Genomic DNA, 13,532 nt, shown 5'->3' with positions numbered 1-13,532 from the left:
ATGAGGTATGTAATAAATACCGCAGGTTTGTAAACAGACTTTTCTCCTGAGAACTAATGCCTTAACTCATTTAGTGATTCTTCCCCCTGGTATTTCCTAGTGAAGTCATCCTGAAAATATGGTTTGTCCAGGTCTGGTTGGGAAGAGCAGGAAGGGTCAGGATTTAATCTGTTTATGGAAAATAGGGAATGTCCTCTTGACAACATTAAAGATGTGTCCTCCTGAGAAATAAAGGCAGCCCCAAAGAGGAGGTCATTGCCCAGCACTGACTGGGACCAGTCACCCCAGGATGATGGGGAAAACACCAAACCAGTTCAGGCACAGAGGAGCAAAAGACTCCATTTTATCAACCTGTATTCAATTATGACAACAGGTCAAATTTCCTCCTCACATAACTCAACACACTTCAGTTCTGATAGGGCCAGGAATGTATTTTGTCTATTGATTTCAGGGCTCAGAGAAGTAAAAGAACTTCACATCTCAAACAGGATTTTGCTAAGGAAAAAATCTCCAATAATCTGATTATCACAGTGACCTAAAGTGCAAAAAAAAGTGCTTTTTAATACAAGGATACTTCTACCAATCGATTTTTTTTTTTTTTGAGCAAGGCATTTTTTGATAGAACTTCTTGTGCAGAAAATTATTTACAAAACAACGAGATTCCTCAGCACCAACAGATTCCCCCTCAAACAGGTGCTTCAATGAAAGCCTGGAACAACACACAGGGAAATAGATATAATTGCATTAGTATGGATACAGACTTCTAATGATAGCAATAATCAAATTTTAATGTTCTGGTTACAGCACATGAACAGAACAATATTTCTGTGCCTCTTCAAAGGGAAATGAGACTTTAATGTCATTGGCAGCTCAATAAAACCATTTTCTAACATGCAGGCTCCTAATGACAACTCGTTTCAGTCCAGACAGAGGAGCAAATGTGTTCACAGCAAACTCCGGGTCATTATCAGGAGATGGAAATACAACAGGTCCCCTGCACTTTGGATAACTATTGATTTTTTACTCCATATTCTCCTCATCTTACCCTGACTTTCATAGTGACTCAAGTGATGGAACATCAATAAACTATTTATGGCAAAGCCACCACATTGAAAGCCGCTTTACAAGACCGTGCCCAACTCAACTAGGCCCAATTTTTAGATTTGCAGCAAAAATCTCCAATAATTAATGTGGCAAAGAACAGCTCTATGTGATAAAATACAACAAAAGTACTGTTGGAGCCATCGTAAGGACCTGCAACTTCACCCTTTGCTGCAGAGAACCACACCAGCACCAAAATTCTTTATGGCTGGGCTGAAATCAAAGATTTGATTTATTCTGAAGCCCTCTTTCAAGAGGGATGGGCAGAAAAAAACCATCATATCCATGCTAAGAGTGTGTGGGAAAACAAATAATTATTTTTGACCAGCTGCAGTTCTTGAGGATGACTTCAAGCACTGGATGCACTTTGGTGAAATCACACTGACATCTTTGCAAATGTCACATCTCCGGAGCAAGGAAAGCTAAAGATACAAAACCACCTTGTTTGGTGGCAGGGCCAGTTCAAGCAGTTCTCATTTTTTCCCCCCTGACAATTGCCCTCCACACACACACTGCCATTTCCCCAGTGGAGCTGCTTTTGGAGTTGTTACAAAGCAGATTGGCTGCATTTAGAAAAGGCTCCGGGATGGGTTTGTAAAGCAGATCTGCACTGACACGACAGAAAAGGAGAACTGCAGAGAAGAAAAGAAAGAAATTCTTCATCACCAAAGCACCCCTTGCACCCAGCCCTGATGTACTGGGAGCCCTGAAAACATGCCAGGAAACAGCCCTGCAGACAGGGGGGAAAGCAGAGGGGGCAAAACCCAGGATTATAGAATGGTTTGGGTTGGAAGGGATCTGAAAAATCATCTCATTCCATGGACAGGGACACCTTCCACTATCCAATGGTGCTCTAAGCCCCACCCAGCCTGGCCTTGGACACTTCAGGGATGGGGCATCCAGAGTTTCTCTGGGAAAACTGTGCCAGGGCCTCCCCACCCTCATTCTTCCCAGGTCTGCTCATTTCAGGATCAAACATCCCACAGGCAGAAATGGGGAGAAGCCAGAGGAGATCCAAGACCTCCCTAGCTCTCCCAGCACCCAGAGTCTCCCTGGCATCACTTTTCCAAGACACGACCCCAAAGCTGTGGGATAAGGAAAGCCAGGCTGTGTCCAAAACACTCCCAGGCAGTGGCATTTAAAGGATTGCTAAAGGAATTGACAGCAGCTGCCTTCATTTCTGCTGAGTTAAGCACCAACAGTTGATTCAATCCTCCCACTGACTCCACAAGGGATTTCCAGGGTTTGGATTGGGGTCTGGAAATTCAACTCTTAAGAGTAATTCTGAATTTTGCTGGTACAAATGTCAGAATCACTGCTTTGCAAACCTTGGATCACCCCAAAATACGTTTTTGCAGGAGCTGACATGCCACCAGCCACTCGCCCGTCCCCCTGAAGTGAGGGCACTTCCTGGGACATGTCACAGCACAAAAGTAGCTCAGGTATTAACGCATCATTTCATCCTTTTTTCTTCTCATTTGTATAAAGAGCTAATTCTAACTTTTGGGATGTTAACACTACAAATTTCTTCTTTCTGAGATTATAACCATTACAGTCTTAAAAGTTGTTTAAGAACGGAAAATATGACTTCATTTTATGTCTATTTATTAAAACCTGAATTAGCACCCTTTACGAAGGAAAAACTAAAATTCTTCCTTTCTCACCACAATTTCTTTTCCTTTGCACTATTTAAACAATTTAGCAGCAGCAAAGGAATTTATTTTGCTACTGACACTTCAGGAACACTTTTGTTGTTCTCCAAAAAGAGTCTGACAAATCAAATCTGGGCTACACAAAATACAAACCTGATGCAGCAGTTTACCAGAACACAGAATTACTCACAGTACCTGACAAAGGATACACAGAGATACATTTCCCTGTGGTACAGATTTTAAATTCAGCTTGGATACAGGAAATAAATGCACAGGTAGGGTAGGCAATGAAGCCAAAGAAATAAAATCTGACCAATTACAGGAAAATAAGGGAGGTGACTCATAGGATTTGCAAGGAAGGTGAGAATTACTCAATATTTTCATATTTAAGGAAACAAACAAAAGCTTCTTGCTATTTTGATATCTTACAGTAGGCACTTCAAAGAATGAAAAGCTACAGTGGCAATGGCAAATCTGCAGTGGTGATAAATTTGCACCCAAGAACCACCAGATATTTTCAAATTTCACAGATGGAAACAGGAAAATTGATCAAAACTAAGATGACAACTGCTAACTTTGATATTCTAGAGCAAGTGAAAATTAACCAGAAAAATAACTAAATAAAGCAGTTTCATAGCCATAATAAGGAATTTCTCTTGCATTTGGCTCAGGAGAAACTCATCTTGTGCTTCCCAAAATCACAGAGCTCACCACAGCAGGGAGAAAAAGATGCAAACCCCCAGTAATTATGCAAATAATAGTCCCCATTATAAATCTTCAGCTCCTCATTAGCTCCAGGCCACAAAACCCTTATCTCTCCCACACAATATTAAGAATCCAAGGATTTAAGGCATATAACTGAGGCTGTACCTTGGTCATAATTCCTTTCCATTCTCCTTTGTTCCCATGTTTTACAATGACAAAATATTAAACATTTGTTTACAACACTGAAATTATTCTTGAACAATAACGTTACCACAGAGGTGGAAAAGCATTGAGAAATGGCTGGAAAAGATACCAAGACTGAGGTGGAAATGGTTCGGGTTTAAATTGGGATGTGGAAAAATAACATGAACATCAGATTTTAACTCCCTCAGCACAGATGAAGATTTGCCTATTGAAGTGATTGATTACTAAATCACCAACCCATAAACTTAAAAAACCTTGGATTTTATTCCAGATTTAAGAGGGCCCAACAAATATTTATGTTGCTGCTGACATAAGTAATTCCCATTAATTTTCATAGCAATGCTCACATAAAGTATTTAAAACGTCTTTTCCTTGTAAATACCAATTTCTTCAGTATTTACACTCAAGTATATTTAGATTTTTAAGGCATATTCCCACCTCAGAGAATAATGATTATTGTTAGAAAGAAGAGTCAATAGAGGCTCAATACAGCAAGCAAACACTCTATAGAAGAAGTTATAAATCTGTCAGATTTTTGAAATGGACTGAAATGTATAATGTCAGTTTTCTGAGGAAAACAGCCAACCATATGTTCCAATTTCCTTGTCAGGAAGGTTTGATACATCAGCTCTAATGAGAGATGATTCTTCTGAACAGAATTTTCCACTGAGCTGGTTCCAAAGTTGGAAACGATCAGCAAAACCCTTTAAAACAGGGAGATTTGACCAAAATAAAACGACACGCTGCTACCTAGTAATGAAAAAGAATTAATGAGAAGATATCTGCTTTCCTCTTCTACCAACAGGCTTGAGGAGAGAGTTGCTTGGAAAATCGGAGATTTCTGTAAAAGTCTGAGGACTTACAAAGCGCTGAGCCTTCTGCCGCTCCTCCTCCGTGGCCGCTCTCTCCCTGAGGATGGCTCGAGTCAGGTGCTCATTTGAGGAGATCCTCTCCCGTTCCAGGAGTTTGCCAAACTCATCCCGAACGTACATTTGTTCTTGTTTCAACCTACACGAGATGCAGGGAGATTCAGATACAGAGATTTAGATAAATTTAGGAATTTACTTTCCGAATGTGGTTTCAAAGTAGAGCAGTCACTTTAAAAGCGGTCGCAGAAATAGTTTACTCTTGGCTTTTTAAGACACAGAAATACAAATATTCACTAAAAGAATCCAGAAGTTTATTTCATATTGAAGTATCAAAATCTGAATACACAAAAGTTACAAGTCTTGCTATCACTATTCATTAAATCATATAAATTACAACTGATGCAAGAACATGTATTTCTAACTAACATTTAGAGAACTCTCTTGGTTGGCTGGGTTTTTCTCTGATTTTATGGAACCATTTTTTCCAAGCAAATCCTTTTCCCACCAGCCAGCAGGCACTCAATTTCTACCTAAAAGCTTTCCTGCACTGAGAAAGTGCCTTCCTCCCTCTAAACACACCATAAACTCAAGGACTTCATCTATTTCCCAAGCTCCAAAAAGATCGAAGAACCATAATCAACCTTTCTCCCAGCAATTTGAGAGTAGGAGAGAAAATAGTTATTGAACTTGTTGCAACAGAGTTGATAAAGGCAACTTCAGGCCCAGAAAATCCTCAATATTTATATGTCACAAGCCATAAATAGATTTGAAACCTTCAGTGGAGTACTTGAGACAAGCACACCGTGTCTCATTTTCATGGAAACGTTCCGAAATCGCTCAGTGCATAAAACTTGTGTTGTGATACCGAGCACGGAACTCAGAGCAGTAATGGAGCTATGAAACACTGGGTTTCAAATGGATTTTTTTTTGAGAGAGAGAGAGAGAGTGATGGAGAGGAAGCTTCAATATTCTCAGTGCATTTATCTGTTGTCAAGGGAGCTCTGGAGAACAAATCCTAATGAGTCGGGTCACTTTGTAAAAGGTACCAGCATTAGAGTACATTAGATTCTTCCCCAGGGAACACATTTAAGTGAGGTAGGGAGGAAAAAAGACAATTACAAGATGTATTACTTCTGTGCTCAGCTCCAACCCTCTGAAACGCGGCAACCAACTGGGAATCTTTATAAAAGTTTATTAAGCCGCATCTTCAATTACTCCAGCAAAAAAAAAAAAAAGAGTCAGATTATGCAGACATGGACCAAATTCCATTAAGTGATTTCCCAAGGTCCCCCAAATTATTCCAGCAGGATTGATATAACAAATCCTTCATACAATCAATGGCACAGTCAAAACATGCTGGTTGTCTTTTGGATTGGAGAAATCATGTTTTGTCTAAAAAGGAAAGAAGTGTCAAAATAGAAGTCTCAGCAGCTTTTTCTGGTGAGCAACAGAGAGAGCATTTAATGCTTCTTGAGACTGAGGGAAGATCCTTCCTCATCCTTCTTGGATTTGACCTCCTGCAAGTGGTTTTCCCTTAAAAATGTCTCTTATTATGCTGCTGTACATAGCTGAGCAATTAAAGGATATGAAATATACTTTACATAAAGAACAGCTGAAAAATCCAGCTAAAAGTTTCCACATTATAAACCCTGAAAAATTAAAAAAAAAACCAAAAAACCAAACCTCACAAACAAACAAAAAACACCAAAAAACAACAACCCCACAACACTCAGATGTCTACATTTAATTCTTCTTTTTATTAATTCTTCTTCACATCAAATTAGGTCTTTACACCTTCTTCTTCCTAATCTCTCATTTAAATTTAGCTCAGGACACGCAGGGCACCTCAGTCAAAGAAAACTCTACATCACCCATTTTACTGTTTGGGCTTTTCCTCCCTTCCCTTCCCTTGCAGTCTATTATAAAAGAAAACTAAACTATTTCATTATCAAATTTTATACATTTAGGCCAAAAAGGAACTTTTTTATGCCCAAGACTGTCTTGCTCCTGGCAGCACCTTCAAGCAAAAATTTCAAGTCTTTTTTCACAACTCTCACCCTCACTTGTGTGACCACGATCACACAACACAACGAGTTACATTCCTAAAGCACCCACCAAACTTTCATTTAAGGCAACTTTTACTCACCAAACAAAATTCCTAAACAGTCATCTCAACTGATTGAAATTCAGCAGAGTTTTTAACAAAATAAGCGGGATTTTGAAGTAATTTTCATTTATTTGAGTTCCGTAATTGGGTGGCTTGTAGGAGCTTAATGAAACAAACACTCGGCAGATCCCACTGATCGCAAACACTCGCCTGCATCAACCTCCAGTAGGTTTTTTTCCTTGGCATTACAAATTCATTTTTCTGGCATTCAGCATGTACTGAATAAAGGCAAACATCAGCTGGATCTACAGTAATGAATGATATTATCTAGGCCAAAAAAAAAAGAAAACTAAAAATAAAATAGAGAGAGGCACCTCTGCAATTTGTGAGGAGTTAAACAGCACAATTTGTCACTACTCCAGGAATTCCACAGGAATTCTTCAAGTGACATTTTTAATTACAGCAGATATAAAGGCTCAAGATAACGGTTCTCATGTTTGAGCACAGAACTCCAGACAACAGAGAGTGTTCCACTGATCATTTATACAAAAAAGGATGTTAAAAAAGGTGCTGAAACAGCAGAAAACGCTGCTGGCTATACATTTTCCCACACAATTGATATCTTTTTGAATAAAATCCTTCTAAATAATTATGAAATACTGCTTTAAGAAGTGTAGAGTGGCTGATTTAATGAAGTGTGGCATGCAAGGCAATCACTTCTCATGGTGCTATCGGAAAACACACATAAAGCATTAAGAAGCAGCTCCAGTTAAAGTCTGCGTTAACACTTCACAATATTTCATTTCTCAACTGGTTTATAGCACACAACCAACACAAAAAAAGCAACAATTCCTGCCTTTCCCTAGCACTGTCACAGAGAACTTCAACACTTTTAACTTAATGCTGTGAAGAAAATTTATGTATCTGTATTTTTTTGTAAGAGGCTGGGTAAATCCTGATAAACCAACCACCAAGGATTTAGGGATCTCAGAAGATTTATTCCTGTCAGAGGGGCATAACAAGAATGTGGGCATTTTCGTTATCACATTATCATATTTAGGCTCCACTGTAAGACAAATTTTTGACTGTTTTAGTCCTGAAGTCGCTTTAATCAAAACAACATTTGCGGTACATTTCAGCTCTAAATCAGATGTGGCTCACGCTGAACACAAAAGCCACCGTGTCACCTCAAGGAGCAATCACACAGCAAAAAGAATTCTGGAAGCTACTCCCAGATATATATAAATATGTAAATATATAAATCTGTAATTACATAAATATATAAGTATAGGCCTATTTTTGTTAATTTAGATTTTTTGAGATGTGGGCAGGAGGTACAGAGTGATACATGTGATCAAACCACCCATTCCAACCACCTCTCAAGCAGAGCTTCAGACGAAAGACAAAATACTTCACCAGAGTAACATTTCTGCCTCTACATTCCACCTTTTTATTCTTATCTTTTCCTTCCATAAAAGCAGGGAATGTGGGATTTTAGTGGCATTTGTTATTAACCAGCTTTTGAAGTAAATATGAATGTCCTACATGCAACATTAAGCAAAAGAGAATCCACCCGTGACTACATCAAATATTTCTGAACATTATCCAAGACAGCCTGAAATGCTTAACCCACATCTCTTAAAAATCAAATAATAACAGCAGCATAATAACACAAAGCAAAACAACAGGAAAAAGAATTTCTCAATTAAGCAATGACTTACAATTCATAACTGACAACCCTGATATCAAGTCCAACAAGAGAAGCCAAATATAGACTGGCTCCACTTTCCAAATAGAAATTAGAATTTGAAACATAGAAATAGAAATTTAAGACCCAAACAAGAAAGCATCTCTGAGGGCCAAGAAGTTTTCTCTATCACAAGAAACACAAAAATACACTCTGATAAAAAAAGACTGATAAAACTGCGCTGCACTCCAAGAAGTCTCCATCTTTTTCACGTGCATTTTTAAATTAAGTTGAAGAAAAGCAAATTGTTAATTTTGCCATGTGGATTTATGGCCCAGGACTCTCCTTCTGCCCAGCACGACCCCTGTTAGCCACAATAACAAGATGAGTAATTTAATTCTAAACCCACAAGAATTCCCTTTTGTTTACTTGAAAATATCCATTTCTGTTGTTCTTGAAAAACACCTGCAGATGTTAATTAAGGAAAAAGCACCTTATAATTCAGAGACAACAGCAACACACTGAGAAAAGCTGAAAAATATTAGTTTTGTGCTTTGATGGCCACTTCATGGTTTATTCTACATTAATCAAGAATCCGTAGAAATCCAAAACAGGCAAACAATGCTCTTAGAGAAATATAGTGATTTGTCATTTCCAACCCTTATTTCCAGATATTGGAAATTTATTACACTATCAAAGCCTAAGCATTTTCTTTTTGCTATTTTTTCGGGGCAATGATTACTTGCCAGTTGTTTTATCTTTATTACAGTCTCCCAGCTACACAATCTGATGGATCTGTGGCGTTCCAAGATAAACTCACTCAAGCCTAAAGCATGAACCATGTCGTTTTTCATTACTTCCAACCAAGGTAAAATCAAAATATTCCCTGTTCCAAAGTCCACTATCAGGAAAATCATCCTGTCTTCTATGAATTAGGGAAAAATTTAACGAGGTATCATTCTATACAGAACCCAAAAACTTACTCCAACTGGAGGTAAGATAGAACATAAGGAAGATTCAACAGGTTTTCTGCTTCCCTGGACCCCAACAAGCCATAATTCCCCCTGACAGACTCGCAGAAGATCCCAAAATGTTCCAAACAATGTGTTTAGGCCACGTTGCAATATTAATGACCGAATAATGTTTCTGAGTGCTGAGTTTCAATATTTCATGAGCACAATGCGGGATGCGCCACGAAAAGCCGCCGCTGGAAATCACGGGGGCTGATGATGGATTTGAAAGGATGTGAGAGAAGTCAGGAAAACATCTCCAAGCTGAGCTGAGCTTTGAGAGGTGTGAAATGGAGATTTCTCTGACTCCATTTCACCTGTCTGCAAAGTCACAAAAACTAGCTCAAGTTCATCTGATTTTACAAAAACATAACTAAGGACAGAGGTGGGGAAACAAATTACCTGAAAGGTCAAGTCTCAGACAACACAAAAAATTCTTCAAAACTGAAGTTTCTACCACTGTTCACTCATTAAAACATTATTCTCCACTCACGTAAGACTTTGCACAGCACAGGTGACAGGAGCTGTTCCTAACATTAGTAGCAACCACATTCTGTTCTAAAATTCCACTTTTAAACATTTCAGATCACTCAAATATTAACAGAAAATATAGTTTTTCTTCACCTTAAAGCCATGGTGTCAAAAGGGCATTTTGCCTTCAAACTTTTGGTGCTCCTGTTGCTCAGGCTGGAGCAAAGGAGGCTCCGGGGGGACCTTGTGGCTCTGCACAAGTCCCTGACAGGAGGGGGCAGCCGGGGGGGGTCGGGCTCTGCTCCCAAGGAACAGGGACAGGAGAGAGGGAACGGCCTCAGGCTGGGCCAGGGGAGGGGCAGGGTGGATACTGGGAAAACTCCTTCACAGAAAGGGTTGTCCGGCCCTGGCACAGCTGCCCAGGGAGTGGCGGTGTCCCCATCCCTGAAGGGATTTAAACAGTTTGAAGATGTGGCACTTGGGGACACAGTTTAGTGGTGTCTTGGCAGCGCTGGATTAATGGCTGGATTCAATCTTAAAGGAATTTCCAGCCTAAAAGATTCTCATAGAGATACAGCAAGGCAAACCCCAAATGCTGAAGCTTTAAAATCGTAGGGATATAAACTCAAAATAGATCACTCTGCTCATCAAACCCAGATTTATCATCATTTCATGAGGGCTTAGCGCAAAATCAGTCAAGTGTGACGACAGGGACCCAAATTGGCCCTGCTTTACCCACCACAACCAGCACCATTAAAACTCTCTGACAAATTTATCACAACTGACCAAGAGTTCTCATGACTCCAGTGCAGGCAGAAGAGGGAAGGGATCACACTTCTGAGCAATTATGCTTGAACTTCACATTATTAAATTTAATGAGAACTCTGCTGCTTTATTCCATATCCACTTCTTCCTCAGGGTGACTGCTCCTCCTTAACATTTGCCATACATGCATATGAATTAGTCCTTGATTCATTACACATGGTACTGAGAACAGTAAAGTGATTCCAACACTGATCCCTGAGCTGCCAGTGACCTTTTCCCACCACATTAACTCCTCCCTCAGCTTTGGTCCATCCCACACTGTCACACAACTCCTACAGGAGAGTTTGGGACACGTCCAATAGCAGTGACAAAGAGGGCAAGGGATCAGGGGATTCTGATCTTTCTTTTGGCTGAACTCCCACCTGGAGTTCTGTGTCCAGCTCTGGGACCCTCAACATCAGGAGGACCTGGAGCTGCTGGAGAGAGTCCAGAGGAATCCATGGAGCTGCTCCCAGGGCTGGAGCCCCTCTGCTCTGGAGCCAGGCTGGGAGAGCTGGGAATGTTCATCTAGAGAGGAGAAGGCTCCAGGGAGAGCTCAGAGCCCCTTGCAGGGCCTAAAGGGGCTCCAGGAGAGCTGCAGAGGGACTGGGGCCAAGGCATGGAGGGACAGGAGCCAGGGAATGGCTTCCCAGTGCCAGAGGGCAGGGCTGGATGGGAGATTGGGAATTGGGAATTGCTGGCTGGGAGGGTGGGGAGGGGCTGGAATGGAATTCCCAGAGCAGCTGGGGCTGCCCGAGCCGTGGAATGGTCCAAGGCCAGGCTGGACATTGGGGCTTGGAGCAACCTGGGACAGTGGGAGGTCTCCCTGCCCTTGTGGAATGAGATGATCTTGAAGGTCCTTCCCTCTGGTGGCCAGTGAATCTAAGTTACAAGGGACAGAGAGTTTTCAGTGGGACAAGTCCCCAGTACCACAGGAACCACTTCATGTTAGGGTGGCCAAAAAGGCTTCTCCTGGGATACTTGTTCTGTTCTGTTCGTCTGCCCCAGTTTGGATTCCCCGGCTGCTGTCAGCCTCTACCCCTCGTCACTCCCCAGAGCTCCCCATTGCTCCCCGTTCCCTGCTCCCGCCTTTTCCCTGGATAAAACTGTGAGCTTTGGGATCACGTTGGTATCTGCCTCTGCACCCTTGGACAGTGTAGCAGCAATAAATGCTCCTGGCAGAACGCACACAAACGCCCTTCTGGACTCTTTGCTACCGACTGTAACACTGAACCCACCCGTGCGGCTGTGGGGGCACGCGGGACCCCGCAGAGCCGGGCAGGGACGGTGTTACCTCCCAACCCAAACCATCCCATGATTCTACGATTCAATGATGTCTGTTCTCAAACCCAAGAAAACACTGAAAATACAAATACAATTTTAACAATATTTTCCACCTTGTCCCCCACAGCCATCACTGCCTCAGTTACACCCTGTTTCAAACACCAGACTTGTCACATCACCCGAACACTGAGTCCAAGCAACACCATTCATCCAGCAGAACACCCTCATTGTCTCTTTCCTTTTCCCAGCTGCTTCCCATCCCCAGCATAACATCTGTCAATGGAAAAATCCTTGTGAAAGCCACGTGATTTTACGTGCCAGTCCTTGATCAGAAGATCCAAGACGCTCATTTCAAAACTCAGTTATGTACTCAACTTACTCCAATTAATTCAATTTATCAACAGCACTCCATGGACAGCTTGTGAACACTCACAGTAACAAGGACACTGACTCTCGGCAATGGTTGAGTTTTCTTGGAGATTCCGGAGTTGTGGGGGTGGTTTTGGGGCAGTGTTTGGTGTTGGAAGGAGGAGGGGTAAGGTTGGTTGAGGGGATGTTGTAATTACACTTCATGAAAGTGTAAATTTTAAAGTATGTGCATATAGATCAGTATTACAGAGACAAAACCAATGAGCCAATTCCTACCTTTATGCCAGAGGCACGTGGAGAACCTGAGTCAGAACTGTAGAACTGCTTTACATAATTTGTGTATGTTTAGCTATCCACATAACTCCACTTGGAATTACTTTCCAACTTAATATCCTTCCCCTTGGGACCTGCAAAAGCAGTCCTGGAATTATGACAACATTAATTATCCATTAAAATGAAGTGACAGTTAGAAAAATTTTTATTATTATTTTTAAGTGTTTCTCTGCTGTGTCTGCTCATTTGCTGCTTTTCAAAATGAAAAAGATCAGCAGTTTGAAAGCAAAGGTTTGTTTAAAATTGCCGGGGGGGGGATAGTTTTCGTCCTTCCTACCTGAATCTGAAACTTTGAAGTAGGATTATTTTTGTGGATGCTCTCTCACTGGCTCCAAGTAATTTTCCCATCTCTCCTAGAAATAAACTGATCAAGATGAAGCTCGGTATCCAAGCTGTCAACTGAGATGGCAGGTTTTAAAATCCAAGTGAAAAATAATCCCTTGAAAATTTGGGTTTATAAAGGTAGGAGTGAATTATAGCTCTGCTTTCTCCAATTTCCACCTCCCATCTCCAAGATTCATCTCTCCATATCCTGAGAGCCAGACATAATGGTATTAATGGAGAATCAGAGCAGGAAATCTTGGAGAGTAACTCTGCTGTTGCCAAACACCTTTTTTCTTCTGAAAACAATAAAAGTTGAACAGGCTTCTAAGGCAATTTGATACTTCCCAACTTCATAAACATTTTTATGCCTCCTTGGCATTTTGCAGGTAAAATTCACACACTAAACTTTCCTGGTTTTAAGAGCTGGAGGCCCAAAAAGGCCATCAGCTACAACAGCTCACCTGCTCACTGTACTTATTTTACAGTTGAACCTCTGTTTAAATCCCAAATTCCTTCACACTTAATCCTGGCTTCTTTCCTCACCTGCAGAGGGACAGCCCTGCCCCAGCCTGACCCTCCTTGTTCCCTCTTTTCCTGCGACACAGCCGGAAT

General features: G+C 41.1%; 1 protein-coding gene across 3 annotated transcripts in view; it reads right to left on the bottom strand.

The window, feature by feature from the left end:
- Positions 1-13,532, bottom strand: part of CHCHD3 (coiled-coil-helix-coiled-coil-helix domain containing 3) — a 126,477-nt gene that overhangs the window by 86,917 nt on the left and 26,028 nt on the right. For all 3 annotated transcript variants that reach the window (XM_017728006.1, XM_008628863.2, XM_017728007.1), the window contains exon 4: positions 4,526-4,670. In XM_017728006.1, the coding sequence (XP_017583495.1) occupies positions 4,526-4,670 (145 nt within the window). The remainder of the gene's footprint in view (positions 1-4,525; positions 4,671-13,532) is intronic.

The sequence above is a fragment of the Corvus brachyrhynchos genome, unplaced genomic scaffold (assembly GCF_000691975.1).
Source record: "Corvus brachyrhynchos isolate BGI_N302 unplaced genomic scaffold, ASM69197v1 scaffold182, whole genome shotgun sequence".
Classification (NCBI taxonomy): domain Eukaryota; kingdom Metazoa; phylum Chordata; class Aves; order Passeriformes; family Corvidae; genus Corvus; species Corvus brachyrhynchos.
Note: the sequence above shows the minus strand (reverse complement) of the source record. Positions and strands in the feature narration are given on the sequence as shown.